The sequence below is a fragment of the Lupinus angustifolius genome, chromosome LG04, assembly GCF_001865875.1.
Source record: "Lupinus angustifolius cultivar Tanjil chromosome LG04, LupAngTanjil_v1.0, whole genome shotgun sequence".
Taxonomy (NCBI): Eukaryota; Viridiplantae; Streptophyta; class Magnoliopsida; order Fabales; family Fabaceae; genus Lupinus; species Lupinus angustifolius.
Genome location: NC_032012.1, coordinates 25,315,108 through 25,341,509, shown reverse-complemented (window position 1 = coordinate 25,341,509; position 26,402 = coordinate 25,315,108). Strand labels below are relative to the sequence as shown.

Genomic DNA, 26,402 nt, shown 5'->3' with positions numbered 1-26,402 from the left:
TTGTTGCATGCAAAAGTAAAGCCAAAACTTAATATGTGGTTAAGAAGAGGGAACCAAAGCATCAGAAACCAATCAGTTAGCAAATCCCTTTATGAAATGTTAACTACATATTTTATTTCTTCAATCAGAAACATAACTCCATAACGGCAAAATAGCTAGAAATAAAGTATAAGCAACCTGCAGTGGTCTCTGGACAAACATTCTAAGTTATTTTGATTCCATAATAGAAAAACATGGAAGAACATCTTATCCTGCCAAAATTTGAATGAGCATCAAAATTACATATAAGCCATTAGAAGAAAGGGCAAGAACTCAAAAGTAAGTTGAAAAAGACTCCATTGTACTGTATTTTCCATTTACATTCATCAAAACAAAACATTTTTCATTTACATTTTACATATGGGGAAGACTCATTTTGAAGAGTGGGCTTTTTTTGGTTCAGTTTTTTCTCACTTTTTTTGGGTTAAGTAATTAATTCATTTTAGGTTTGTGAGTGTCCATTCCAACAAGTGTCACTCTTAATACATTCTTACACATTACACCAACACCTTATTGGTGAGGAGGGGGCTAATTCGGTAGGCAAATTTTGTAAGTTAATATTTGCAGTCAGTTATGAAATATTTATTAGCCATCTACTTTATTATAAAATCAACAAACCGTTTAGCAATTTAACTTTACTTCCATTATTAGTTCCATACCCATATCTTACTATATAAATTATTAGTTCCATATCCATATCTTCCTTTATAAATTAGAGTATACTAGTCGAAAGAGTTCGCCAATAAATCAGGATACAAGTCTAACTTAGTATGTAAATGGTTGGGATGAGGATTACATGTCATCATTTATGTTTTATTTGATGTACTAAATAAATCATAAAGTTTCATTCATTTAAAAAGAAAAAATATAAAAACATAAATTAATATTTTATGAAATTTGATTCGATCTACGACAAGGAGACAAGAAAATGATAGTATAAGTGATCCTTGCCCTCAATGGTTGACATAAACGTGTGGTAGGATTTGAGATAGGAGTGATAGAAAAATATATGAGTTTAAAATATATGCACATACAGTATAACTTTTTTTATATTGTCACTATTTTATCCACCATTGGTTTATAATATTTTTGTTTGAAAGTCAATATAATTAACATATGAATGATAGAGATTTGTTGACAGTGTAAAAACACTTGTACAATCAGTATATAATATTATACGCATTTATGATATAAATAATTTTTATCATCTATATTTAATTATGACATATGACTCTCAATAAGTAAATATAAATGAATATTAGATGTGAGACTCTCAATAAGTAAATTTACAAAAAATATTTAATTATGATTGATTTTTAAAAAATAATAATACAAATGAATGATAAACGATATATTATTGTGCATAAATTTTTACATGACAGTGCATAGATATTACACTCATTTTGAAGAAGAAAAAAAGATGTATGAATGTATGTCTTTTATATATTGTTACTGCATCATTCATAATTCATGTTTAATCATAATTCATTCTAAAAAAAATACAAATAAATGATAAATAATACAATAATTATATATAATATATATACTAAGCATGAATAGATATTACCCTCATAAAATCCACATAATTCTTCAAAATAGGTATATTGGCGTAAGTAAAGGAAGAGCAATGGTATTGGTAAGCGTGACAATAGTGTATGTTTAGTGTAATGAGTATCCATGGAGAATTAATTAAATATTAGGTGGCTGATCTTTGAGCTTCTCAGTTATTAGAGGTAAAGGATAAGCACAGAATCCAAATTTCATACTCAATCCATGGATGCTCATCATAGCAGAAGGGATCATATTCTTCCTACCCGCTTCTTCAAGTTTATTCTTAACACCAATCTACAAAAAATTGTAAGCATTCTTTATTCACTTCTAAACACATAGAGCCATATATGCAGAAATCACATTAAATATATTCACTATTGATCTTAGTTTGAACTTTGTTATATTTTTAGTAGGAACATGAGTCTTTTTTTGTGTGTTGTTGAATACTAACCAACAAGTTATTCACAGAAAATACCCAACAAGTTCACAAAAATATATGGAGGTGGTATATCAAATCCAGTGTTTTTGAAGCCACCAGATGGCACTGAATGGAAAGTGCATTGGACCAAAAAGAATGGTGAGTTTTGGTTTGAAAAGGGTTGGAAAGAGTTTACTGAAAACTACTCTCTATATCATGGAGTTTTGGTGATGTTTAAATATGAAGGAACTTCCCATTTTGATGTTAACATACTTGACCATAGTAGCCTTGAAATAGATTATCCTTCCTATCATACTTGTAAAGAAGAACAGAACCTTGATCACAGTGTTCATGAATCAGTAAGGTCACCAGTACCATTAGCTTCTGCTCAACCAAGTAAGAAAAGGAAAGGTATGAGATTTCATTATCTGTTTCTTCATTTCATATTTCATAGTTGTATGAGTCCTATTATTTGTACATTGAAATTTGAATGTGGTATTTAACATTTTCTATGTTTCTTTTCACCCCTCAACTACTTTTTAATCTTTTATCAGTTTATGTATATAATAGTCCAAAAAATACATAATTTTTTCAAAGGGGCATCAAATTTTGTCCAATAATTGTATAAAACTGGCTAAGAGAATAAACTTGTTTCGTTTACATTTACACAGGTGAGGAGGCTACTCCTACAAGTTTATCAATGAATTGGCCAAGAGATCCTAGAGCACAAGTATTAGCTAAGAAATTCGTCTCAAAATCTCATAATCCTTTCTTCACAAAACTTATAAAGCCTGTTAATGTGGTGGAAAGCAGTATGGTATGATTAAACCTAAGTATAATAATACTATAATCTAAGAGAAACATTTACATTCATGATATCCTGTGTTTTATTATGAATATAATGATATTAATTATCATATATTATAATGCAGAGTTTACCAAATATGGATGGTTATTTTGAGAAGAAGAACATGAATGTAACATTAGAACATGGAGAAAGATCATGGAAAGTGAAGTTGCTTGGTTCTAACAACTCTGCATGTCGCCGATTCTCTGCTGGTTGGTGCTTGTTTGCAAGTGAAAGTGAGTTGCAACCTGGAGATGTTTGCATCTTTGAACTCATTAACAGAGAAGATGTAGTGTTTAAAGTTCATGTTTTCAAAGGCTAAAACTAGTTCATATGCTTATGGAAAACTAGTTTGCATCCTTAAATTTCATGTTTCAATTGCAACCTGTTTTTTGAGGTTTATATTTTTGATGAAATATCAATTTTCAATCATTCTGTGAGTGAAATGTATTTTGGATGTAGTTTAAATGTTAAATATTTGAAGGAATAATCTATCAACGTGATTAGTTTCTTGCACAGATTGGTTTTACTTTACTATCAGATGTATGAAAATCTTATAACTACTGCTCATATATGTGATATTATGATTTTTTTAATTTGAAAGAAAAAGAATTGAAACGATGAATGATAGATTTGTTGGTCAGTATTTGTTCAATACTATTAGGATTTTTTGATACTACCAATGTGTGTGTGATGACATTCCTAATGGGTGTCACTCATAGAAATCGAACCTTTATCATTTTGGTAATATTGGAATTTAATAGGATCTAATATCATTAGACCAATATTTTATTCATGAAATGTTTGGATTTACTATTACAGTTTGCACACCTTGAACTGTAGTGTGCAGAATTGTTTTTGAGTCAAGTTTGAACATGATTTTAGTTAAACAACAATAGGTGAAATTAAACCAATATGTGTATATATATTAAAAAATATAGAGAAGAAAAGAACCTGGTAGCATTTAGCATGGAGAGTAATATTCTCTGTAAATGGAGAAACAAATATTATAAAAAACAAATGAAATAATAATATGATAATATATTTTTATCCTTTTATATACAATAAAATAACATTTTTGTCAATGGAAACACATGTAAAGTTGTGTACTTCTCTCTAGGGGTGTTCGCGGTCCATTTGGATCGGTTTTTAAGCAAAAAATCATCCGATCCAAACGTATAATTAGTATGCGGTCCGGTCCGGTCTGGTCCATTTATATTAAGATGTCCGATCCAATCCGGTCCAAATATTATATGCGGTTTCGGTCCGGTTTGGATCGGTCTTTTTTTTTAAATTAACATATAAATCTCTTCTATTTCAGCCTACAACACCAACAAGGAAGCAACCAGAATAATGAAGAAATATTTAATTCTTTTAGTAGTAAGATTAGAAACATCAATATAGTCTAATGATCCAATCATTTTTAACAATTCCATGATCCAATCAATAAAAAAACAACGCAACAACAAAATTAAGGATTTTGCAGTGAACATTCAACATCTATCTAGTGATTCTAGAGGAATGAGGAAAAATTATTTCCACTGACATCTTACTTTTCCTCATTACAATGGAGGAATTAGGGATTTAGGAATGAGGAATTAGAGATTCTGCAGTGCCACTGTCTATCTCGAATGCTTTTGTAAAAATTAGGAGATACTTAACAATATCGGTCTCGTCTGGATCGGTCTGGATCCCAGACGTGAAATCGAAGACCGGACTGGACCGATCGGTCCTTAAAGAATAAATCCAATACGATCCAAATAGATTCGGTTTTTGCGGTTTCGGTCTACTTTAGATCGGTTTGCGGTTTTTGTTTTGGACCGGTCTGGATTTGAACACCCATACTTCTCTCTATTAATACGGAAGATTATCTGGCATGAGTAATATAATCCGCATCCCAATTTTACCATTATGAAAGAACTTGTTCAATGATCATGGCTATTACATCAATAATATTAAACTCAAATAAATTAAAAAAACTAACATTCATCGGTTATGCCATAGATGTTTACATGATCAAAAGTCTAACATATTAAAATAAATATATATTTAAAGAAAAGTTTAAAATCTGTATACTAACGGTGTAAAGTTTTGTACATTATCAGTATATCATTCACAATTGATTTGTATATTACTTTTATTTAAGAGTCAATAATGATAATAAATTAACAGTGAATGATTTACTAACAATGTAAAAAAACACTTACATTATCTATGAATTCATATTGAATCCTTTAAAGAAACTTAAATCTAACTTATTTGAGATACTTTATGAGTGTATCTATATATTGTGTAAAGATTTATACATAGACAATATATTATCCACCATTCGTTTAGATTACTTTTCTAAAAAGTCGACGATAATTGAAAATGAATGATCAACGATGCAATGACAGTATAAAAAATTATATATTTTTCGGGAAAATTTCACAAAACACCCTTAAACTTTATGTGTTTTGCAAGTAGACACCGTAAACTATTTTTCTTTCTAATTACTCCGTAAACTTAACTATTAGTGAAATTGATTCCTACCCATATAATTTTAAATTACTAACAATGAAATTATAATTAATACAATAGATAATGAAATTAACACACTAAATAATAATTCTACAACCACTATACTGTTATCTTCACACTGTTGCTGCTGCTGAGGAATGGGATGTTGAGGTTGTGCCAACCTTCCTTTTGTGAAACAAGGCAAGGTTGTGGACAAGGTGGTGAGTGCTAAGAAGGAAGAACTGCAACTAACAATAGTGAAGCATGCAACTGCTTCTTCTTCATGAATTATCTTATGAAGATCAACAATAATAAATTATAATTTTCTGCTCGGTTTGTATGTTATAAACTTGTGGCCAAAAATGATTATTAGACAATAAGATATTTGCATAATTGAATGAAGATTAGTAACTAGCAAGTATTTTCAAATTGGTAGCATATATTAGACATTTCATCATATTTTTATCATTGTGTAGCTCAATATTGATGTGATTTCGTCACTTTTATACCATTTATTTTTGTTAATTCCAATTTTATTGTTAGTAATTTAAAATTGTTTATATGTAGGACCAATTTCATCAATAGTTAAAGTTTATGGAACAATTATAAAGAAAAAATAATTTACAATGTCTACTTGTAAAACACAAAGTTTAATAGAGTTTTGTGAACTTTTTGCCCAATTTTTTCTCATACTTTGTTCTCTTTGAGATAATGCCATAATAAGCCTGATATGTTTCCGGCCCAATCTCTTTTTTTGGCGCAGTGTAAGTTACCGTCGTTACCTCTTTTCACTTCACTGTAGGAGGCGGCGCCACTTAAAATACCACCACCCTCCGCCGATCTTACTACTACCAACCTACATCTACGTATTTCTCTTCTCCCTTATTATTATTACTATTTCTTTTACTCTTTCAATTTCGTTGTTGATGCTATTCTCTCTTATTTCCCCAATTTCTAACGTTTTTTGTGCTTTGGTTCTTCATCATTGACTTGTTTATTCAATATATTTTTTACATCTGACACTCCTTACATTATACAAAATGCATATCAGAAGCTATTGATTATGTGATATCTTCTATAAGTGAAAATTATTGAAATATTATACAACATTTTAAACAGTGAAAATCACCAATGGAGCAACCAGATGCAGCTGCAGCCACAGAAGCTATTGAATCTTTGTCATCCCACACTGAAACTGCGGAACCGTCCAATTCAAATCATGAGTAAGTTGTGCTCTTCAAATCATTCACTATGTTTGGGTTTAAAGGTTCAATTTCCTTGATTTCCTTTTTATGTATTAGGTTGAGTTTGGAGCAGAGGTTTCAAATCGTAAGGAGTATTGGGGAAGAGTGCATTCAAGATGAAGAACTCCGTAACCTGCTCGCTAAGAAGCCCGAACCAATTTGCTATGATGGCTTTGAACCCTCTGGTCGAATGCACATTGCTCAGGTCCTTTCCTTTTTTATTTCATATTAATCTCCGTTGAAAGATAATGAATGTATTTATATGGTCAAAGTGAATTATCTTTTAAAATTGTTGATTATTGATATTATTTGTAGAAAATGGACGAAACAAAATTAGAAACTAGTGCAGATAGATAATGAATCGTTTATTCCTAAGGCGAGCTGAATATTTTGAATTTGGTTTGGCTTACATTGTATTAGTTATATATATAGGGAGTTATGAAGACAATCAATGTGAATAAGTTAATATCTTCTGGTTGCCGAGTCAAAATATGGATTGCTGATTGGTTTGCCAAGCTAAACAATAAGATGGGGGGAGATCTGAAGAAGATTGAGACGGTTGGTCGTTACTTGATTGAGATATGGAAAGCCGTTGGGATGGATTTGGAAGGAGGAAAAGTTGAGTTTTTGTGGTCATCAAAGGAGATTAATGCAAGAGCTGATGAATATTGGCCTCTTGTGCTGGATATAGCTCAGAAGAACAACCTTAAAAGGATCATCAGGTTCTTTTTGTATTCTTTCTTCAAATGCTTTTATATGATGATATACATATTTATTAAGTGGTGAATATGTACTTCAAATGTTGTCTCATGTTTTGTTTTTCTCCCAAATTATAGGTGTAGCCAAATAATGGGACGGAGTGAAACTGAAGAACTGACTGCTGCTCAGATATTCTATCCATGCATGCAGTGTGCTGACATATTTTTCCTTAAGGTACATTTCTGTTGTTTGCTATATATGGATCCTCCATCAATTCATGCATAACTTCTGCATACATTATTTTACTATAGGGAACTGTCCAAAAGTACATTGATGTATGATTACTTTTATGTTAAAATAGGCTGACATCTGCCAATTGGGAATGGATCAACGAAAAGTGAATGTCCTTGCCCGGGAGTATTGCGATGACATTAAGAGGAAGAACAAACCCATTATCTTGTCACACCGTATTCCCCAAATTTTACTCTTTAGACTAATGTATATTGAAACTGTGTACTTCTCTTACCAATGATTCTGGTGTGATATGCAGATATGTTACCTGGTCTACAGGAAGGGCAAGAAAAGATGTCAAAAAGTGACCCATTATCTTCCATTTTCATGGAAGATGAAGAGGTAAATTGCTGCTCAATGTATTAAATTTAGGGTTTTATTCTATTCTCTCAATAAATTATTCTTTTATAACAAAAGGTAGAATGCAATAAGGGGCTTAAATTGTCATTAGTACAAAAGTCAAGATCAATTGTCTTCTAGTTGCATTCTCTTTTGAACATAAGGACAGTCAAGAGAATATTTTATTTTCTTTTCATATTTGTTAAAATTGCAAAATTATAAGACGGGAACATGATGGAAGGAATAAAGTTGCTATCATGTGTAAAATTGTGGCCTTCTCCTTCATTGTAAATATTTTGATCCTTTTGTAATTTTCCTTTTTTAAAAACTTATATTCTGACTGTTCAACTTTATATTTGGATATCGTAGGCTGAAGTGAATCTGAAAATAAAGAAAGCCTTTTGCCCACCGAAAGTTGTAGAAAAAAACCCATGCTTGGAGTACGTTAAATATCTTATCTTACCATGGTTTAATGAGTTCAAAGTGGAGCGCAGTGCTGCTAATGGTGGGGATAAGTAAGTTTTCTACCTCATCCTTTAATAGTCAGTGGTCAAATGTTGATGAATGAGCTATTGAACTTCACATTTTTTGTTTAAAAGTTGTAATTTCTTGAATCATTCTAGAGGCAGCATTAAGTCTGTTTCTATCTATGGTTTTCTGCTGTACAATTATTTCGATGATATGTACTTATGCTTCCATTAAATCTAGGACATTCAAAAACTTTGAAGAGCTGGCTGCTGACTATGAAAGTGGGGAGTTGCATCCAGCTGATCTTAAATCAGCTTTGTCGAAGTCATTGAATAAAATTCTGGAGGTGATTTTTCTGATTATGTTTTTGCATCTTGTATTCTCCTTCCCTCTGTTATAAAGGCACACTTTCAACTACGTCTACTAGGTTGATAGTGTTCTTTCTCTGCATTCATACAATGTTTCAGAAGGATTTTGAATTTTGAATTTCTGATACATATGTTAATATGCTGCAAGAGGTGTGATCATATCAGCACTCATGCTCTGGATCCCATTAGAACTCCATAGTTAAGTATGTTTATGGGAGAGTAGTATTAAGATGAGTGACCTCCCGGGAAGTCCTCGTGTTGCATATTAGATGTCCTGGAAACAAATAGTCTTTTCACTTGCGTGAGCAAGACTGTGTACATCCACCTTTCCCAAATCCCACCAGGTGGGAGCTTTAGGGACTGAGCCACCTTTTTTTATATTTATATACTGATTAATGTATAAAAAATAATATATCTTTATCCCGTACACCATTCAAATAAAAAGTGGAAAAAACAAGTAAAATTCCATTTTTAGAAACCTCGTAAAATTATGAAAATAATAACACTAGCATAGATAACAATCTAAGAATAAAACTCTATTAAATGTTCACTCTAATCACTGTTGATTGATCAGTAGAATTAATATACTAATCAGTCTTCAATTGGGCTAACAATAGAAGAAAACTCGCAGTGTTGCACATTTTCACCCCATACCTTCTGCATTTGTGTGTACAAACCATGACATTCTTACTTGGATTCAAGAGACTTTTAATCTGCTTCATTTAATATATTCATGCCTAAATTAAGTTTTTTTTTGTATAACCAAGGGTATATCCTTACCAAATGGTTAAGGAACTAATCCTTTTTATAGGTGTTTGACTGCCTCCTTCCAATAAGTGTCTTTCCCAGGAATTGAATATTCGACATTTGGCCCAGTAAGATACTTAGGGATTCAGTGAGGCCCTTACACCATTAGACCAATGCTTTGTTGGTGTCTTGATTAAGTTGATCCAACCTGTGAGAGGAAAGAGAGTGAGACACCAGAGCTGCTATCCTCATGCATTGGCTGCTCAGGATAATGTATCATGTTGCTTATAGCATCTTGTGACTTGTCATTGAGCTCATCCAAAGCAATCGTAGTTGTGTATTAGCTTGTATTTATGTAGTGAAGCTTTCTTTCATTTCTATTTTCCAGTATGTGGCACAATCTAAATTATTGTTTCTTGAAATATGCAGCCTGTGAGGGTACACTTTAAAACGGACAAAGATGCTAAAGAGCTACTAAAAAGGGTCAAGGTGAGCCTCGTTTAGATCTAAAAAAATGCACCAAACAATCATATCTACATTGTATGTATACTTACCAATATACAATGATCTAAATTGATCCTTTTTGTTTGCAGGCTTACCGAGTCACCAAATAATATGCTGATTAAAGACTCCGAGCTAATTCTATTATTTGCCAAACAGCCATACAATTTTCAAGTTACCAAATGCACTGCGTTACTTGTAAAATATGGTGGAGGCCCTCTTTGTATGTCAAATATGAAGAACTTTCCTTTAAGATGAATTTCAATTAATGGTATCCCTGCGTCGTAGTGAGTTATATTAAGAGACTCATTTTCAGTTTCATTTTAGATGTTGGGTTATAATTATTATTTCTCTTGAAGTTATAGAGACTGTTTTGGCCACAATTTTCAGTTCATACTTACACAGACTTGTGAAATGCTTTAGTATTTTAGAAAAAAGCTCCTACAAATCATTTGAATGCTTTAAACTTATGTCAAAAGGATTTTTCCATGTTTCAAGTTATCTTGACTTTATTTTGTTCCTCCATGGTTATTGATGGCTGATTTCCTTGTTTGTTATTGTATTAGTAAGCCATTTGTAAATGGGTAGATGGCAAAATGTTTATGTTATTGCTGGTAAAATTAGTATGAAAAATTGATTGAAGTGGGATGAGAGGTATTACATGAGCATCTTATTTGACTGCCCAAGAAATGCTCTCAAGTTTACCAATGTGCCAAGATCAGATAGGAGCTGAGTGAAAAATAAGCTAACATGAATTTCTATCCATTGATAAAATTGGATTCTATTAACCTAAGCAATTAGGATATGGAAACAAGTTGTATTTTTATATTAAAATATATATGTGTAATGTATAAGTAGCAGTGGATTTAATTTCTCAAATTCACATTTTAGTTTATCAATATTGCGTTGTCATTGTCCAAAACATCATCGTGCTGTATTTTAATGTCGGGGGTAGTTGGAAACGAAAATTAATTTCCTAATACCTATAGGAATGTATTATTCATCCATTAAAATGTATATGTTGTACCACAAAAATGTATTACTCCATATGCTAATAGTTGCAGTTTATCATAAAATTATTACTTGATTATTATTTTGACTTTAATATATTTTTAATAACACACTTGTTGGGATAACAAATGTATTTCTTTTCTGGTGGTTAAGATTTTATGCCAGGAAGCTATTTTTGATGGGACTTTGAGCCTTAATTCAAGAAGATCCTTACAAAGGAGATGTGGATTAGAACAGGAATGCTCATCTATGATTTTTATAATATCCTCACCATACCTCTCATATTGTGATCATTATATATTTTAATATCTTCCTTGCATATGTTAGTTATCTTCTTAAAACTCAATTTTATAAACCCTGGATTTTCGGTTTCAAAATCATTAATAATGGCATGTAATTTGCAAAGGAAAATGAGTTCCTTATATGACTTCAATAGGAGCCAATCAATGACAAGAACAATGAGATTACTGATTATTTTGCTCAGTGATTCAATGAACCAGATGATAGAAGCAAAAAATTCCAACAATTCATCAAGAGACCACGAAAAGAAGTGCTTATGGCAGGTCCAAGGGTACCTTGACATTACAAGGTGACAGAAGACATAGTCAGTGTTGGGATAGCAACAGAGGGGTATAAAAAAATAGGATCCCAAATCTGTGCAATGAACTCTGAATGCTGAACGTTTATGAAACAATGTGTCACCTAAATGAGCAGCAGTTTCCCCAGTCATAGTTAACATAATGGTCCCACTCCATGAAGGAAATACCCTTCACCCATTTTGTAGGACCTCCCAAAGGTAAATGACTCATTTTTGGATAGGATTTGTGGGCAAATGTTGCAAATGCTGATATTAAAATAAAAAAGGACATGTCTAGTTCACATGTTTCTGGCATCAATTAAACTGTGAGCAGGGAGCTTTCTTAATCCGACCTCATTTACCATATCTCTTACGTTCTCTGCATCTCTCCACCTTCCTACAGATGCATAAAGTTTTGCTAACAAAACATAGTTTCCAGTATTTTCAGGCTCAAGCTCAGAAGTCCACCTAGCAGCTTCCTCTCCCAGTTCGACGTTTTCATGAATCACACAAGCACCAAGTAATGCACCCCATACAGCATGGTTAGGTGTTACAGGCATTGTCCTAATAAGATTATAAGCATCATTCAGTCGACCAGCACGACCAAGAAGATCAATGATGCAAGTATAATGATCAACATGAGGAATAATTTTATGTTGTTCAAGCATGGACTTGAACAAAGACAAACCCTCATCAACCAAACCTGCATGGCTGCAAGCATGCAGAACAGAGGTGAAAGTAACTTGATTTGGTGTTACTCTAGATTGTACCATTTGATTGAAAAGTGATACAGCCATTTCACCGTGCCCATGCTTTCCATAAGCGGCTATAATCACGCTCCAAATAATAATATCCTTGTCCTTCAAAGGAATTATATTAAAAACCTGGTGAGCATATCCTAAACTTCCACACTTTGAGTATATATCAACTAGCACACTTGCTACTTCAAGTCTGTAAAGAAATCCCGATTTTATAAGGTAACAATGAATGTTCGTCGCTTGTTGGAGGTCAGCAAGAAAAGAATATGCGGGAAGAAAACTACTAAAGGTCGTATTATCGGGTTTTACATCTTCGACTAACATTTTTTTGAAGAGTTTTATTGCTTCTCTTGCAAGCCTATTATGTATAAACCCAGACATAACTGCATTCCAAGGAGCCGTTCTCTTTTTGGAGGTTTTCATAAACACTTTATAACCGAGATTGTCATGATTGCATTTTGTATACATATCAATCAAGGCAGTTTCCACATGGACCTCAGAATCAAGCCATTGTCGTATTGCCCATGCATGCAAGCACTTCCCATGATTCAAAGAAACCAAACTGCCACACGCTGATAGTAGAGAAACAATACTCACTGAATTTGGTTTCACTCCTTCACACTGCATCATCGGACAAAGCATTAGCGCACTTTTTGCATCACCATTAAGTATGTGTCCCGAAATCAAAGTTGTCCATGTCACCACATCCTTCTCATCCATCTCATTCACTAACAACTGCGCTTCTTTCATCAGACCACACTTAACATACATGTCCAGCATTGCATTCCTAACTGACATATTTGCCCAAAATCCCTTCTCTCGAACTATCACATGAACCTCTCTCCCAAGCTCAACATTCTTCAAAACCCCACAAGCTGGCAATACTGAAACCATAGTTGCACAATCAGGCTCCACACCCAAATCCATCATTCTACTATAAACTCTCAAAGCCTCCTCTGTAAAATTATTCCGAAAATACCCATTAATCATCGTATTCCAAGACACCAATGTTGGTTCTTTCATCAAGTCAAAAACCAATTGGGCTGCTTCTTTCTCCCCCACATTCATATACATTGCCAACAAACAGTTCTGCACAAAAGTGTCCAAATCAAAACAACCCTTAAATGTCTGCCCATGAATTCCAACACCCATACGAACAAACGACAAGTCAGCGCAAGCCTTGATAACAATCGGATACGTGAAGTTATCAGGCATCACATGACCCGAAGCAAGCATCTCAACAAACAAGTTGAGGGCATCATGGGGGCGACCAATTTGAACATTCATCCTCATCATAGTGTTCCATGAGTACAAAGTTCTTTGAGTCAAATTATCAAACAGGTATGAGGCATATGAAGCATGGTTGCATTGGGCATAGGTAGTGGCAAGTATAGAGGAAAGACGTGATGAGGAAAAAAGGCCATAGGTTAAGATAAAAGCATGTAGCTGTTTGGTTTGAGAAAGGGAATTGGATGATGAGTATTTTCGTAAGAGAGATTCACATTGTGTTGCAATGCTCATAAAGTTCTTGCCTTTGTTCATTTGCACCATTATTCATCTTTTCAAAATCAATAGTAATTTATAGGTTTCATCTTTACGTGAACATTACCCGACCGGAAGCTTAATAGTTTTTGAAGCTTGTGGTTATCCTCTCAACAAATGTTTCCAGAAATTGAACTCTCTCGACCTTGGAGATCTAATAGGGCCTTACACCATTAGCGTTTGATTTTAATCTATAGTGTTGATACCTAAATTGTATGAAGTTGTGTTATTTAAATAATCCAAATTTAATAATTTATCATACAACAAATTAAATTAGCTCTATCTCTCATACTTTTCATCTTTTTATTTTTACCTTAATCTCAAATAAATCATAAGAAAGTAGAAGAGTTATCACAATTTAATTGTTGAAATAATATTGAATTTGATGAAAGATATGCTAAGTTCCACACAACTTTTCCATGCCTCATTCCCAAAATGATAGAAAAGAAATTATTCACTATTTCTCAGCCACAAGCTTAAAGGGTTATTTTTGTGATTGGATTAATAAGATGGATATTATCCTCCTAGTGTCCAACGTGAGGCCCAAACACACATTCATTTCTTCAACTCATGAACTCACATTATCCTAAGAGGACAAAAATATCCTATACCCAACTTCAATTATTATGTCCAATCATCAACACCATCATGTCATTTGATCACATGTTCTCATTCATGTCTTACTTGGTGTACAAAATCAATCACAGAACTCTATTTATTTAAAAATAAAAATTAATATTTTAATATTATTCTGTGAAGTTTGATTGGGCTGAGACAGGGAGACATGAAAATTATGGGACAGGTGATCCTTGTCCTGGTCATGAATCAAAGTCAAAGTCAAAAGTCAAAGTCTTTCTCATGCTTCAATCTTATTGGTCATGAATAAAATTAGTATACTCTACCATTCCACACCACATCATCAATAATTCTTATATTTCATTTATAATATAAAAGAGTAACTGAAATTTCAGTGTACACTTTTCTAGTTAAACTAGTTATCCATATCTCAGTGTTGTTGACTTCATGGCCAAGCCAGTGTCCATTGAGGTATGGAACCCAAATGGGAAATACAGAGTTGTTAGCACAAAACCAATGCCTGGAACACGTTGGATCAATCTTCTAGTCCAACAAGATTTTCGTGTTGAAGTAATCAACTTTTTTTGTTTCTTTCTATATTGAAGTTACTTCTTTTTAAATAAATAGATTCATAATTTCTTTTGTACTACTTAGATATGTACAGAGAAGAAAACTATTCTATCAGTTGAAGACATCATTGGCTTGATTGGTGATAAGTGTGATGGAGTTATTGGGCAGGTAATGATATCAATTCCATGAAGGAAGAGATTTATTAGTATCATAAGTCTTTCATTATTATTAGTGTTGTTGTTGTTGTAGTTCTTTTATCATTTTTTTTGTTCTCTAGTGTGGAATTTTCTTGCTTTTGTGAGTATGTGTGTTAATGGAGTTTGTTTCTATTACAGTTGACTGAAGATTGGGGAGAAGTGTTGTTCTCTGCATTGAGCAGAGCAGGAGGAAAAGCTTTCAGTAACATGGCTGTTGGTTATAATAATGTGGATGTTAATGCTGCAAACAAGTATGGTGTTGCTGTTGGAAATACTCCTGTAAGCCATATTTTTTTCCTCTTTCATATTGCATATTTACATGATCTTAAATCCATGTTATTTTTGTTTTTATAATGTTGGAGTTTATGCTTGGAAGGAGGTTTCTTTTTCAAAAGAATATAAATGGTACCACAAAGTTGGCATTTATGCATATGTTGGGGTGTGATGCTGATGTAGGTTTAGATGTATTGGGATCATCTAAAGTGAGAAAGCAAGGGTGTATTACCCTTGATTTGATAGTGTACTGTGATTTTAATCCATCAAGTAATCTAAGCATGGCACAACGGTAACGTTGTTGCTTAGTGATCATGAAGTCACAAGTTCAAAATCCTGGAAACAACCTCTCCGCTTGCAAGGGTAAGGTTGCATACATATATTCACTCCATAACCCACTAAGTGGGAGTCTCGTGCGCTGAAGTGTCCTTTCAAGTAATCTAAGGATGAATATAACTTTACTTTCTCGCTTCGAAGACGATTTTACTAAAGAGTATCCAAATCCGGTTTAGATATGTTGAGTATGTTTTATGAGAAAAAGTGATAGCCTTGAGGAGGAAATATTGATTCTAAGTTCATTCCTTATTTGATAGGGAGTTCTGACTGAGACAACAGCAGAGCTGGCTGCATCACTGTCTTTAGCAGCTGCAAGAAGGATAGTTGAGGCAGATGAATTCATGAGGGCAGGATTATATGATGGATGGCTACCTCATCTGTATGAAAACTACTAACATTCCTTTCTTCTTTTATTCTATTATTAATAATGTTAATCACTATGAATTGTAGTTCTTTTCTAGTCTTCATGCACTAAATTGTAATGAAAGTGACACTTCTTTTTGTGTTGGAGTGACTACTTTGAATTTGTTTGTATGGCAGATTTGTTGGAAACCTGCTGAAAGGACAAACAGTTGGTGTTATCGGAGCTGGCCGCATTGGATCAGCTTATGCAAGAATGATGGTAATGTCAAATTTTCAATAAATCTCACTACCAAAACTGTGACTTGTAATCTTACAATTACATTCTTAGATTGCTGATTTTAGTAACACTAGGTTGACCATGATGCCTGATGATAATATGCATCTATGCACTATATTTTTGCCCTGCTGATGAAAAACACTTCTATTCCGTTGTATCAGGTTGAAGGGTTCAAGATGAACCTAATCTACTTCGACCTCTACCAGGCGACTCGACTAGAAAAGTTTGTTACAGGCATGTTTCTACTCTACCACTCACCCCTATTCATAAACCATATTAATGACAAACCGATGATTCTGTTTTAACCTATTGCAGCTTATGCTGAATTCCTGAAAGCAAATGGTGAACAACCCGTGACTTGGAAAAGAGCAGCATCCATGGATGAGGTCCTCCAAGAGGCAGATTTAGTAAGAACTCGGCGCTGGGAATATAACTTACTAGCTCTAGAATACTATAAATAATATGATTCATCATGGGTACTTTTGTAGATTAGTCTTCATCCTATCTTGGATAAAACTACCTATCATCTTGTCAACAAGGAAAGACTCTCCAAGATGAAGAAGGTAATGTTTAAAAAACATAACTTTGATATAAAATCTAATTTATTTATGGTATATAGAGAGAGATGAAAACTTGTTTGCAATTATAATTCCTATTACAGGAAGCAATTCTTATAAACTGCAGTAGAGGGCCAGTTGTTGATGAAGTTGCACTTGTGGAACATTTAAGACAGAACCCAATGTTTCGCGTAGGCCTCGATGTGTTTGAGGTAATTTAACCTTCCTTGTCTTAGAATACTTGAATTTGTTAAGCTACATTTTAAAGTCTCTATACATGATTTCATTTTTACTAGGATGAGCCATACATGAAACCTGGGCTTGCAGAGTTAAAGAATGCCATTGTGGTACCTCATATTGCATCTGCTTCCAAGGTAATTCTAATCCAATTATGATAGAACATTTAAAGCATTAAACTAACTTTGTATGGTTAATTGATCAACCATGTAAAATCAATGAATTATTTTATCTGTCTTTGCAGTGGACCCGTGAGGGAATGGCCACATTAGCAGCTCTAAATGTGCTGGTATATGCAATCTTTATCTGATTTTTTTCTTTCAAGGATCACTGAAATTCTGAGTGTATTGATGAAGGTCCTCATAAAATACAGGGAAAGATTAAAGGGTACCCAGTTTGGTTTGATGCAAATAAGGTGGAACCATTCCTTAATGAGAATGCTCCACCTCCACCTGCAAGCCCAAGCATTGTTAATGCAAAAGCATTGGGTAATATATAATAACATTTTTGTGTTGATGTACACTTGGGTCTAATTTGTTACAATTTATTGTCTCTTCACAATAGACTTATATTTTGTATCTAAATTGCAGGTTTGCCAGTTTCAAAGCTATAGGCATACACGTGGGTTTATCCTACAAGGGTCTTCAATTGCAAAAATGACCAATTTTTCTGTGCTGAGTTGAGCTCTAGTGTCATTGAAATATGGAATAATATTCAAGGAGAGTTTATGCCCTTTTTAAATACTTTCACCCTAATATTAGAATCAAATGCTTGTAACTTGTAATGTACTTCAACAATATTAATTCGTAATCAAGGTATCCCTTATCCTATGACTAAGAAACTAATCAATTTTAGGATTTGTGACTGTCTCTCTCAATAAGTATTGCAACCAGTATTCGAACTTTTAACAATTTGGTCGATTTGGGATCCAGTAAAACTTTTATTGATATATTAATTCAACTTTATACATAGATGAACTTATACATGATAAATTATCTCAATAAATTCACTTTAGGAATATATATATATATATATATATATATATATATATATCTTTTATTATTAAAAAGAAGATAAAATCGTTTTTATATTAACCCCTGTTCAGGAAAATTGCTTGCAACGGCTAAATAAAGTATAAAAAAATTATGGAGATTTTATGCACTATTTTTCTCTTTTCAAACTTGGAGTGCGAGTATTGCTAAGTTAAACCTAGTGACGTGGTATTGCACATATAACCACCCTTCTTAAGGAAACATGTCGTCTTCAACATGATCAAGCTCAAACAACATCGTCACTGTGCGTTGTTCCAACAACGAAATCTTTGATATTATATTAGAATGTATTGACTGGCATTTGCTATCCTCAATTGCCAACTTACACATTGATGGTTTTTTCCTCAAGAAAAGAATAGTGACAAGGTTTTATATTAAAAAAGGGTACCGCTGTATGGTCTTATCAATCCATGTAAGCATCATTATGAATAATCTATATCTGGTAATTGAGATGCTGCATTGAGAACCAACAGAAAGGAATAACAATCTATGTGACTGAGTTACTAAGAACATTTATGTACCAAGCAATCATTTAGTATTTGGAAGTTCAAAGTGTCTTCACAATGTTCCATATATGATTTGCAAAATATTAATTATAGTGTTGCATGATCAACAAAAGCAACCAGAAAATGCAATACACCATTTAAATCTATCAGTACAGAACAACCTGATAATAATAACACACATCAACCACTACATAAGCAGCAGCACCTTAGTCAGGCAAGGCAGTTCCTCGCTCAAGGTTATTTTTAATTTCCAGTGTGTATTTCCCGAAGGCTCGCTCAATCTTCTTGTTGAAATGCTCATTACGGTCATTGATTGAGTCAATATCTTTCTCTTCATGGAATCGTCTTCTCCTGCTAAATGAATTGCGCTTCTCATCCCTATCCTTTAGCTCCTGAACCATCCTGTCAATCTTGTTCTCTGAGATTTTTGGTGCCTATAATGGAAGGGAAGACAATTAGACAACCGGTCACAAATACTCCATGCATGGCAGAAGTTAAAAGATCAAATACTCAATGCAGTGTAGAAGTAGAAAGGAATAATTAATATATTTTGGTAGTATATACCTTTCCATACTGGAGGCTTGTGGCTTCACGATAGAACTCTGGATCAGCTTCTTTCATTCTATTGTATTCTTCTACATCAACCTCGATTTTGCTGCTCCGCTTTTTGTATGCATTGTATAACGTCTTCTGATTAAAAACTGGAAGAAAAAAAATGAAAAAGCTTCAGTCCCAGCTGCAACTATTCTACAACATGAAAGTTATTTAAGATGATTTTGCAGTCATTTACACGCACAGCAATAGGAAGGCACCTGTCTCTTATAGAATAAAACTTTGATTTGAATGCACTAACTAAAGGCAATCTACAAAATCATACAGATATGGTGAAAAACACTATCTAAACATATATACCCTGAAGTATATTTTGGTGTATAAACATGACATTATCAATATTCCACCACCAGAATATTTCTAAAATGTCTGTAATTCACCACATGGTAACAGTCATACAAAGATCTAAATTTAATTAAGGAGTCTCTTAAAGGAAACATACAGGTTTGGAAATCTCAATATATTTGGAAAATATATTTAAGGTTATGCAGAAAGATAAGGGCACATTAGTCCAATTATATTCTACATCTGCATATATAAACATGAAAGAACATAACAATGCCAGCCAGACTTGTGTAGATATGTTTCTTGGATAATTATAAAACATACCATCCCAGCCAGATGGAGCAGGATCCTTCTCCCATTTCTTGTATTTCACTTCTGCTGCCTCTTGTGTGTCAAGCATATATGCCTTTGTCATATCCAATCCATTTGCATCAAGAAGTTTTCCGATCTTTTTCTTCCTGTCCTCGAGCCACTTCTGTTTAGAAATGCCCCTAGATTCTGTTGGAGCTTCCATCCTCTTCTTTTCAGCAGCTATTTCAACTTGATTACGTTTTTTTGCTTCTTGCTGCCAGGGAAACCAATCAAGGATCTTAAGTTTCCTTCAGATGAATTAAGTCCTAACTACAAAACAACAAAATTTGTGATGAACTTACCATCTTGGCTCTCAACTCCATCCACTTTTTCTGTCTCCCAGTGAGTTTTGTGTAGTCAACCTCCACTTCCTGCTCAGCAGGCTGGTCGGGATCACTATCAGAATTTTCATCAAGTTTGGGTCTTTCATCATGTATGTCTTCATCCGGATATGACTGATCTGGGATGGCTTGCTTGCTGCTGCTTCCACCACTAGCTTGTGCAACTACTGATTGATGTAGAAAACAATATGTAAATACGGACTGATAAACTTAACAGCTTTATACCAAAAACATACAATGAACTTTTTTCTAGCAGAGAATCCCAACATAACCAAACAGAAGTTACGGAACCTAACTTACGAGCGAGGTTTAAAATTGAAATGAACATCTTCAACAAGATAAGTTATCTTATCTACTTAGTTAGCATAGACACTTTTAATGGACCAACAATATTAGAGAAGTTCAGGCAGAAAGGTCGCAAGTTGTTCTCATAAGTTCAAAAACTCTACATGAGCACTACCAAACAAACATTGGTCATAAATAGAATTAGGAGCTTCAGATAACAATCCAATTACTAGTGGAAACTACAGAACTGGATATACTTATCAATAAATAGAATAAAATATAATTGAAAGCAAATACCTGATTCGTGTTGTTTTTGAATCCTGATTTTGGCTTCAGCTATGACTCTAAAGCAGTAATCACTGCACTCATGGTAAGGATTACTGGCATTCCGGCAATCAGGATGTATATCTCGTTCGCCAGACATGTTCTGCAACAAATATTATCACAAGAAAATAACACAAAACCCTAATGAATCAAATTTGAAATTGAGGGGTAAAATTGAAGAAAACAGTGGGTACAGAACTTGGAATTGAGAGAACAATGATTATGGATTAAACAAATCAGAAATCGAAGGATGTGGATGATAAAAAGAGTTAGGTTATTCCTCTTTAGGGAGAGAAAAAGGTAAGTGGTAATGAAAGGTTAGAAGAAAGAGACGAACCTTCGAGTAGAAGCGATTTGGGATTGGAATCGGAATGGGATGAGAGGTGTTATAATCTCGCACCGAATCAAAAACCAATTTCGTTCTTTTTTTAAGGGTTTGTGGTATGCAGCGATCAACCGTTCATTATGCTGCCTTTTGATTCCAACTCGCTAGGTTTATCAACTTATTAGGTAAGTTTTTATTTTGAAAACGCATAAGATTTAAATATATAAATGATTATTAGATCATGTAAGGTGCATATATTTATATTATCATGTCATTATTGATACAAAATATCATAAATATACGTATAGGTAATATTCTTACATGATTTATATAGTCATTACATTACATTAGATATTATTTATTTGTATTATTTTTTGTGAAAAGTTAATAATTATTAAAAAAATGGTGAATGATTGACTTATAGTGAATAAAACTCTTGTACTACCATTATATACATTTTTTCAAATATATTTTATGTAACCAAATTTAAAGACCTCTTTTTTAAGATGTGCAAATAATATAAGAATTATTGTATAGGATATTTAAAAAATGAAAATTTTATCTAAGTTGATGAGATGAACCAATTTAAACTAACAAGTCGAATCGAACAATTTATGAATTTTAATTGAATTAAATATGAGATGTAAAATATTTAGTATCGAACTCGAGCCGAACAATTCATTATGCAATCCAATCGAGTCAGATAGATATATACATTTATTAATAACTAAATATAAATAATTGAAGTATAATTGTGAGGTTCCATGTGTCTAGGGTGCAACATGTATTCATATAACATTACCTAGCTTAAAATATAGCTCATGTGTATTTTTATTCAACTGCATATTCTACTTGTTAAACATTACCACAATACTAAGGGTGCAGCACTTCAAAGTCAAATTTGCTAAAGAGTTGCATTATGATAGTTCATCTAGCATGGTTTTGCTACCCAAATTATCAACCTTGGACTTGATATTCAACATGTTCTTGTCCAGATAAGAAGTCTTCAGCTCAAGCTCACTCAATCGCTTGTTAATCTCTTCGATTCTCGTTTTAGTATTGGTTACCTCTTGTTCTTTCCGAGCCAAAGTTTCCAGTTCTGAATCCATCTTGTTCCTAAGTTGTTCAATTTCATGATCAGAGTTAGCCTTTGCCACTTCTGCGGCTCGGTGCTGGTTGATGAGATCAATGTTCTCAGCGATTTTGTCGAGTACACTACGCAACCAGGCTACATTAAGTTCAGCAGATTCTACATCTTTAAGAATTGCCAACAATTCTTTGACTTTGGACTTCGTTATGTGCACTATTGAGGTTGATTGTAATTCTTGAACCACAAAGCACACACATTCTATGTAATAGGACCTCATGATAACTGATTCCAAGTGGCAGCTTGCTCCGATATCTCCATACTTGTCAAAGATGGACCTCAGGATGGAAGCGAAACTTTGTTTCACATGGTAACTTCCGACCAGCACACGTGGTGACTCGGAAACCACATACTCGGTCTCGTCTCCATCACTATCTTCATTGTCATGAGGTAAACTAGAGAAATTATATTCAATGGACCCACCAGCTGATGTAGTGAGACCTCCTGTATTATCAACATTGGTGATTGGAACAACTTTAGTTGAAGAATTTTTGTCCTCTTCATGCTTTGTTCCTATTGTGTTGACAGCAACAAATTCAGCACCATCCTTGTTTGGTTGGACTTTGTTATTGACAGGCTGTCACAGAAAAAATTGAAGAAGACTTTGTCAAATATATGCTTATTGCTTAACTAGGAAGCATGGACAATACTAGACAAAAGAGTGTTATTACTTTAGAAATTGCTCATTCTTATTTGCCGTGCCCCGATTTTCGGCTGCACGACTGTATTGAAGGAAAACATAGAAGTAAAAAGGATGGTTGAAATATGTTGATAGGGAAAAATTCATAAAAATGAAAAATATCGAAAAAGTATTGAAGTATTTGATACGATATGTATCAGATACCAGTGCAACAACCATATTGAAAATGGTTGTACATAGTTGCTTAACATTGGTTTGTATGAAGAGCATGAGAGGAAGGAGAGACCACTACCTTGACATTGAAGTAGTGGTATGATATGATACCATTGAGATATGTCAATACGGAAAAATTCATAAAACAACTAGAAGATATATAGATGAGAATTATCTAACAAGTACCGAATGTTTGATATGTATCCGATTCAGGTGCGACAACCATTTTGAAGCATGGTGCTATTAAGTTGCGTAACATTGGTTTGTTTGGATTAGCTCAATTTTTTTAACAGAATTGTATGAAGAGCATGAGAGTAAGAGAGGCCACTACCTTGACACCTCGGATATGTATTTCTCCAGAAACTGGTATTTTCTCACTTCCTTTTGCCTCCACCTTTTTCTCTTCAGAATAATTTGATAATGGTGATGAAGCATCAGAGAGATAAATAGCCCCAATTTTTGAGGCTGGAATATTGTCCAGAACTGGTAGTTCTGGCTTAGAACCTTCCTTCTTTCTCCTTCTGACGGACAATGTACCTGCAATTGGATTGTAGTCGGAAACATATTCATAGTGTGCGGAAGCAGCATTTTACTGAACTTTAGAACATCAATATCCTTAAATAGAAATTAAAGAAAGGGGTAAACCTGAGTGTGTATGTTTTTCTCCATTCATCTTTTTGCCAAGCTCGTCATCTGTAACACTTCTGCGATAATCTATGAACATAAACACAAAAAAGACATATTACACGTGTTCAAAGATTGGCAGCTAGGACTCCAAATTTATTGGCAGAATTTGAAGCTTTAGAGTATTCATATTCAAGATCAGTTAGGACATACTCATAAATCATCAGCAATTTCAAGCAGAGCCGAAATCACAAATAAGAATACAACGAAAAAATGAAAAAGCCACAAAAGAACAGCCACATACAGCAGTTACAACTAATAGCACTATATAAGTGATCCTTAACTTTTGTTTAAAACATATGAAAAAGGATGCCATGCCATAATCCAAGCCTTCTTAAATTAATATAATATAATTCATACACATTTGTAACTAAAATCCATAAGAAAGGCCACAAACAAGTCAGAAATGATATTATCATTCACACAAGAAAATTATATACAAGTATATAAACAGAGAAAACAGGATTTGCCACTAACCTGTACTCTTCTTAGTTTTAGAAGACTTGGTTTCCTTCATCTTTTGCAAACAAAATTCTGTGCATTCATGATAGGGATTTGAAGCATATACACAGGTTGCAATAACTCTTTGGTTCTGAGCCATTTCTTTACAAGTGCCACCTGCTTCACCTTTGGTACGGACCAACCCAGTTGTAACTGTTGCATGTACCAAGTAAATAACTCAAATTATACAACAATTACACATATGATAAGTTATCTCCTCCAACCACTAAAATCATGACATATGTCGTATAATTTTCAATAAAACTATTTCTAACACTAAACAAAGTAGTACAGATGTCATATCTTTACGGGCTTGAGGAGATAAGTTATGTCCTGGTATGAGGAGATATTTTATTCTATATTATCATTCTTACCACTAACCTCCTTCCAAAGAATAAACTAAAATATAATAAAGGGATCAAATCAATTTATGTGGAAATCAGAGCAAGACATACAAAAAGGTTAAAAAATAAAGTCAGCTATAGCAAAGTGAAACCAGAAAACAAAGAACCTAAAAAAATAGAATTTCCAGAAGAGAATCAGAATTTTACTAAGAAACAAAAAAAATAATCCAAAACTCAACCAGCTGAATGATCATAGCACTTCACTCCATCAACTCATATGTGTTAAAAAACAAAACACTTATCAAAGATTATCACTATTTATGCATATTTGTTATCAAAGCAAATGGAACAAATAAACATGAAAATAAAAAATAAAAAAACATTTCCAACTAGGAACACATACAGCAGAAAGAGACACCCATAAAACAGAAAGGTCTGAAAGAAGCAAGATCAGGAACAAAAGCAAAAGAAACAAAGAAAATGATAAAAATAACAGCAACCTAGGAAGAAAGATAAGAATTTGATGGTATTGTTGAAGGAGTAGTTGGTGCCACACAAATTCCAAATAACCAAACAGTATTATTTATTTGATGAGATGTGTCATTTTTTCTTTGATTCTGTTCAACAAGAAGGAAGAGTTTGTTTTTGAGTGTGGCTTTAGAATATTATAACCAATGGAGACTCTTTGACAGTTTGACCTACAAAATAGCAAAATAATAATATAAAATAAAAAACCAAAACCATTGAAACTTTGTCAGCACTTACATTCTAGAAGACAACGAGTCTTGTTCTTTTAAACCAAACCTCAAATTCAGATTTTATTAATAATAATGGGAACAGAGTATACTGGTGTAAGGAGATAAGTTATCTCCTTCTGCCAGTGAAATTATTAATAATGTATTATATTTCATCATTTTTTATAATTGAGACGATAGAATTTCTCTTTTCAATTACCTCCAGTTTTTAGATTTTGGAAATGCATCAGGAGTAGTGAATTTTAAATGAACAAGAACAGTTACCACTTACCACCCTATAAATTTCAACTTAGAGGGTGAGAGACATACCTACTCTATAACATAATATTTATAAAATCTAAACCATATACAAAATTTTATGATCGTAATATACAATAACAATAATGTTTAAAACACTATATAATTTTCGCTTAAATATATTTTTCATTCATGAAAGTATAAGTATTTTTTTGTTTTAGTACCCTAATTTTTCTTTACTTTTTAGTTCTTATTTTTCTAACTTTTAGAAGAAACCTTACCATTTTTAAATCTTTACTCAATGTCTTAGACTTAACTTTTAAACCCTATAACAAATTCATTTCTTATCGGTTAGAAAAGTAAAACATGAACAATCAAATATATATTTTTTATATATAATTTTACTAATAAAAATGATATATATTTCGGGACAAACAAAATCCTCTGTACCAAAATATTTTTGTCTATATGTTCCAAATCAATCAAATATTACCAACTAATATAAAAAAATTATG

At 33.1% G+C, this 26,402-nt stretch overlaps 6 protein-coding genes across 12 annotated transcripts; 3 read left to right on the top strand and 3 right to left on the bottom strand.

The window, feature by feature from the left end:
- Positions 1,725 to 3,195, top strand: LOC109346569 (B3 domain-containing transcription factor VRN1-like). The gene is made up of 4 exons (XM_019586194.1): positions 1,725 to 1,896; positions 2,059 to 2,419; positions 2,680 to 2,825; positions 2,941 to 3,195. Exons 1-4 carry the CDS (start codon positions 1,813 to 1,815, stop codon positions 3,175 to 3,177), a joined length of 828 nt encoding a protein of 275 aa, XP_019441739.1. The 5' UTR covers positions 1,725 to 1,812; the 3' UTR covers positions 3,178 to 3,195.
- LOC109346564 (tyrosine--tRNA ligase 1, cytoplasmic-like) lies at positions 6,108 to 10,536 on the top strand. 2 transcript variants are annotated; one of them, XM_019586190.1, is made up of 12 exons: positions 6,108 to 6,220; positions 6,474 to 6,577; positions 6,656 to 6,803; positions 7,031 to 7,320; positions 7,435 to 7,531; positions 7,659 to 7,764; positions 7,848 to 7,930; positions 8,297 to 8,442; positions 8,636 to 8,741; positions 9,940 to 9,999; positions 10,104 to 10,135; positions 10,184 to 10,536. In XM_019586190.1, the coding sequence occupies exons 2-11, from the start codon at positions 6,486 to 6,488 to the stop codon at positions 10,122 to 10,124; spliced, it is 1,149 nt and encodes a 382-aa protein (XP_019441735.1). In that variant the 5' UTR covers positions 6,108 to 6,220; positions 6,474 to 6,485; the 3' UTR covers positions 10,125 to 10,135; positions 10,184 to 10,536. The 2 variants fall into 2 exon arrangements, with proteins under 2 accessions (XP_019441735.1, XP_019441733.1); XM_019586188.1 differs by having other exon boundaries at positions 10,104 to 10,536.
- On the bottom strand, positions 11,527 to 13,966 carry LOC109346560 (pentatricopeptide repeat-containing protein At5g39350). The gene has a single exon (XM_019586181.1). It carries the CDS (start codon positions 13,906 to 13,908, stop codon positions 11,899 to 11,901), a length of 2,010 nt encoding a protein of 669 aa, XP_019441726.1. The 5' UTR covers positions 13,909 to 13,966; the 3' UTR covers positions 11,527 to 11,898.
- Positions 14,878 to 18,020, top strand: LOC109346563 (glycerate dehydrogenase). The gene is made up of 13 exons (XM_019586187.1): positions 14,878 to 15,045; positions 15,130 to 15,213; positions 15,381 to 15,521; positions 16,109 to 16,230; positions 16,392 to 16,473; positions 16,653 to 16,725; positions 16,807 to 16,898; positions 16,980 to 17,054; positions 17,153 to 17,260; positions 17,345 to 17,422; positions 17,530 to 17,574; positions 17,659 to 17,773; positions 17,876 to 18,020. The coding sequence occupies exons 1-13, from the start codon at positions 14,923 to 14,925 to the stop codon at positions 17,896 to 17,898; spliced, it is 1,161 nt and encodes a 386-aa protein (XP_019441732.1). The 5' UTR covers positions 14,878 to 14,922; the 3' UTR covers positions 17,899 to 18,020.
- Positions 18,869 to 21,460, bottom strand: LOC109346567 (pre-mRNA-splicing factor syf2). Of its 2 annotated transcripts, none has more exons than XM_019586192.1 (6): positions 21,379 to 21,460; positions 21,015 to 21,144; positions 20,394 to 20,596; positions 20,065 to 20,305; positions 19,408 to 19,544; positions 18,869 to 19,277 (listed from the first exon to the last, which is right to left on the bottom strand). In XM_019586192.1, the coding sequence occupies exons 2-6, from the start codon at positions 21,139 to 21,141 to the stop codon at positions 19,050 to 19,052; spliced, it is 936 nt and encodes a 311-aa protein (XP_019441737.1). In that variant the 5' UTR covers positions 21,142 to 21,144; positions 21,379 to 21,460; the 3' UTR covers positions 18,869 to 19,049. The 2 variants fall into 2 exon arrangements, with proteins under 2 accessions (XP_019441737.1, XP_019441736.1); XM_019586191.1 differs by having other exon boundaries at positions 20,394 to 20,599; positions 21,379 to 21,456.
- LOC109346561 lies at positions 22,082 to 25,566 on the bottom strand. Of its 5 annotated transcripts, none has more exons than XM_019586185.1 (5): positions 25,396 to 25,566; positions 24,528 to 24,734; positions 24,012 to 24,080; positions 23,698 to 23,903; positions 22,082 to 23,090 (listed from the first exon to the last, which is right to left on the bottom strand). In XM_019586185.1, exons 2-5 carry the CDS (start codon positions 24,649 to 24,651, stop codon positions 22,284 to 22,286), a joined length of 1,206 nt encoding a protein of 401 aa, XP_019441730.1. In that variant the 5' UTR covers positions 24,652 to 24,734; positions 25,396 to 25,566; the 3' UTR covers positions 22,082 to 22,283. The 5 variants fall into 5 exon arrangements, with proteins under 5 accessions (XP_019441730.1, XP_019441731.1, XP_019441727.1 ...); XM_019586186.1 differs by having other exon boundaries at positions 24,528 to 24,704; XM_019586182.1 differs by having other exon boundaries at positions 24,528 to 24,704; positions 25,299 to 25,407.

What these genes read in the sequence shown, in the direction of transcription:
- LOC109346569 (XM_019586194.1), top strand. Translation starts at nt 1,813, where the DNA reads ATGGATGCTCATCATAGCAGAAGGGATCATATTCTTCCTACCCGCTTC. An exon ending in ACACCAATCTACAAAAAATT is followed by an intron (nt 1,897 to 2,058) that starts GTAAGCATTCTT and finishes AGTTATTCACAG; the next exon opens with AAAATACCCAACAAGTTCAC. An exon ending in ACCAAGTAAGAAAAGGAAAG is followed by an intron (nt 2,420 to 2,679) that starts GTATGAGATTTC and finishes ACATTTACACAG; the next exon opens with GTGAGGAGGCTACTCCTACA.
- LOC109346564 (XM_019586190.1), top strand. Translation starts at nt 6,486, where the DNA reads ATGGAGCAACCAGATGCAGCTGCAGCCACAGAAGCTATTGAATCTTTG. An exon ending in CCGTCCAATTCAAATCATGA is followed by an intron (nt 6,578 to 6,655) that starts GTAAGTTGTGCT and finishes TTTATGTATTAG; the next exon opens with GTTGAGTTTGGAGCAGAGGT. An exon ending in AGCTACTAAAAAGGGTCAAG is followed by an intron (nt 10,000 to 10,103) that starts GTGAGCCTCGTT and finishes TTTTGTTTGCAG; the next exon opens with GCTTACCGAGTCACCAAATA.
- LOC109346560 (XM_019586181.1), bottom strand. Translation starts at nt 13,908, where the DNA reads ATGGTGCAAATGAACAAAGGCAAGAACTTTATGAGCATTGCAACACAA.
- LOC109346563 (XM_019586187.1), top strand. Translation starts at nt 14,923, where the DNA reads ATGGCCAAGCCAGTGTCCATTGAGGTATGGAACCCAAATGGGAAATAC. An exon ending in GTGATGGAGTTATTGGGCAG is followed by an intron (nt 15,214 to 15,380) that starts GTAATGATATCA and finishes TTTCTATTACAG; the next exon opens with TTGACTGAAGATTGGGGAGA. An exon ending in GACTCTCCAAGATGAAGAAG is followed by an intron (nt 17,055 to 17,152) that starts GTAATGTTTAAA and finishes TTCCTATTACAG; the next exon opens with GAAGCAATTCTTATAAACTG.
- LOC109346567 (XM_019586191.1), bottom strand. Translation starts at nt 21,141, where the DNA reads ATGTCTGGCGAACGAGATATACATCCTGATTGCCGGAATGCCAGTAAT. An exon ending in TGGAGTTGAGAGCCAAGATG is followed by an intron (nt 20,306 to 20,393) that starts GTAAGTTCATCA and finishes TTTCCCTGGCAG; the next exon opens with CAAGAAGCAAAAAAACGTAA. An exon ending in TGCTCCATCTGGCTGGGATG is followed by an intron (nt 19,545 to 20,064) that starts GTATGTTTTATA and finishes TTTTTCTTCCAG; the next exon opens with TTTTTAATCAGAAGACGTTA.
- LOC109346561 (XM_019586182.1), bottom strand. An exon ending in TAAAACTAAGAAGAGTACAG is followed by an intron (nt 24,081 to 24,527) that starts GTTAGTGGCAAA and finishes TTATGTTCATAG; the next exon opens with ATTATCGCAGAAGTGTTACA. An exon ending in AGAAAAACATACACACTCAG is followed by an intron (nt 23,904 to 24,011) that starts GTTTACCCCTTT and finishes ATCCAATTGCAG; the next exon opens with GTACATTGTCCGTCAGAAGG.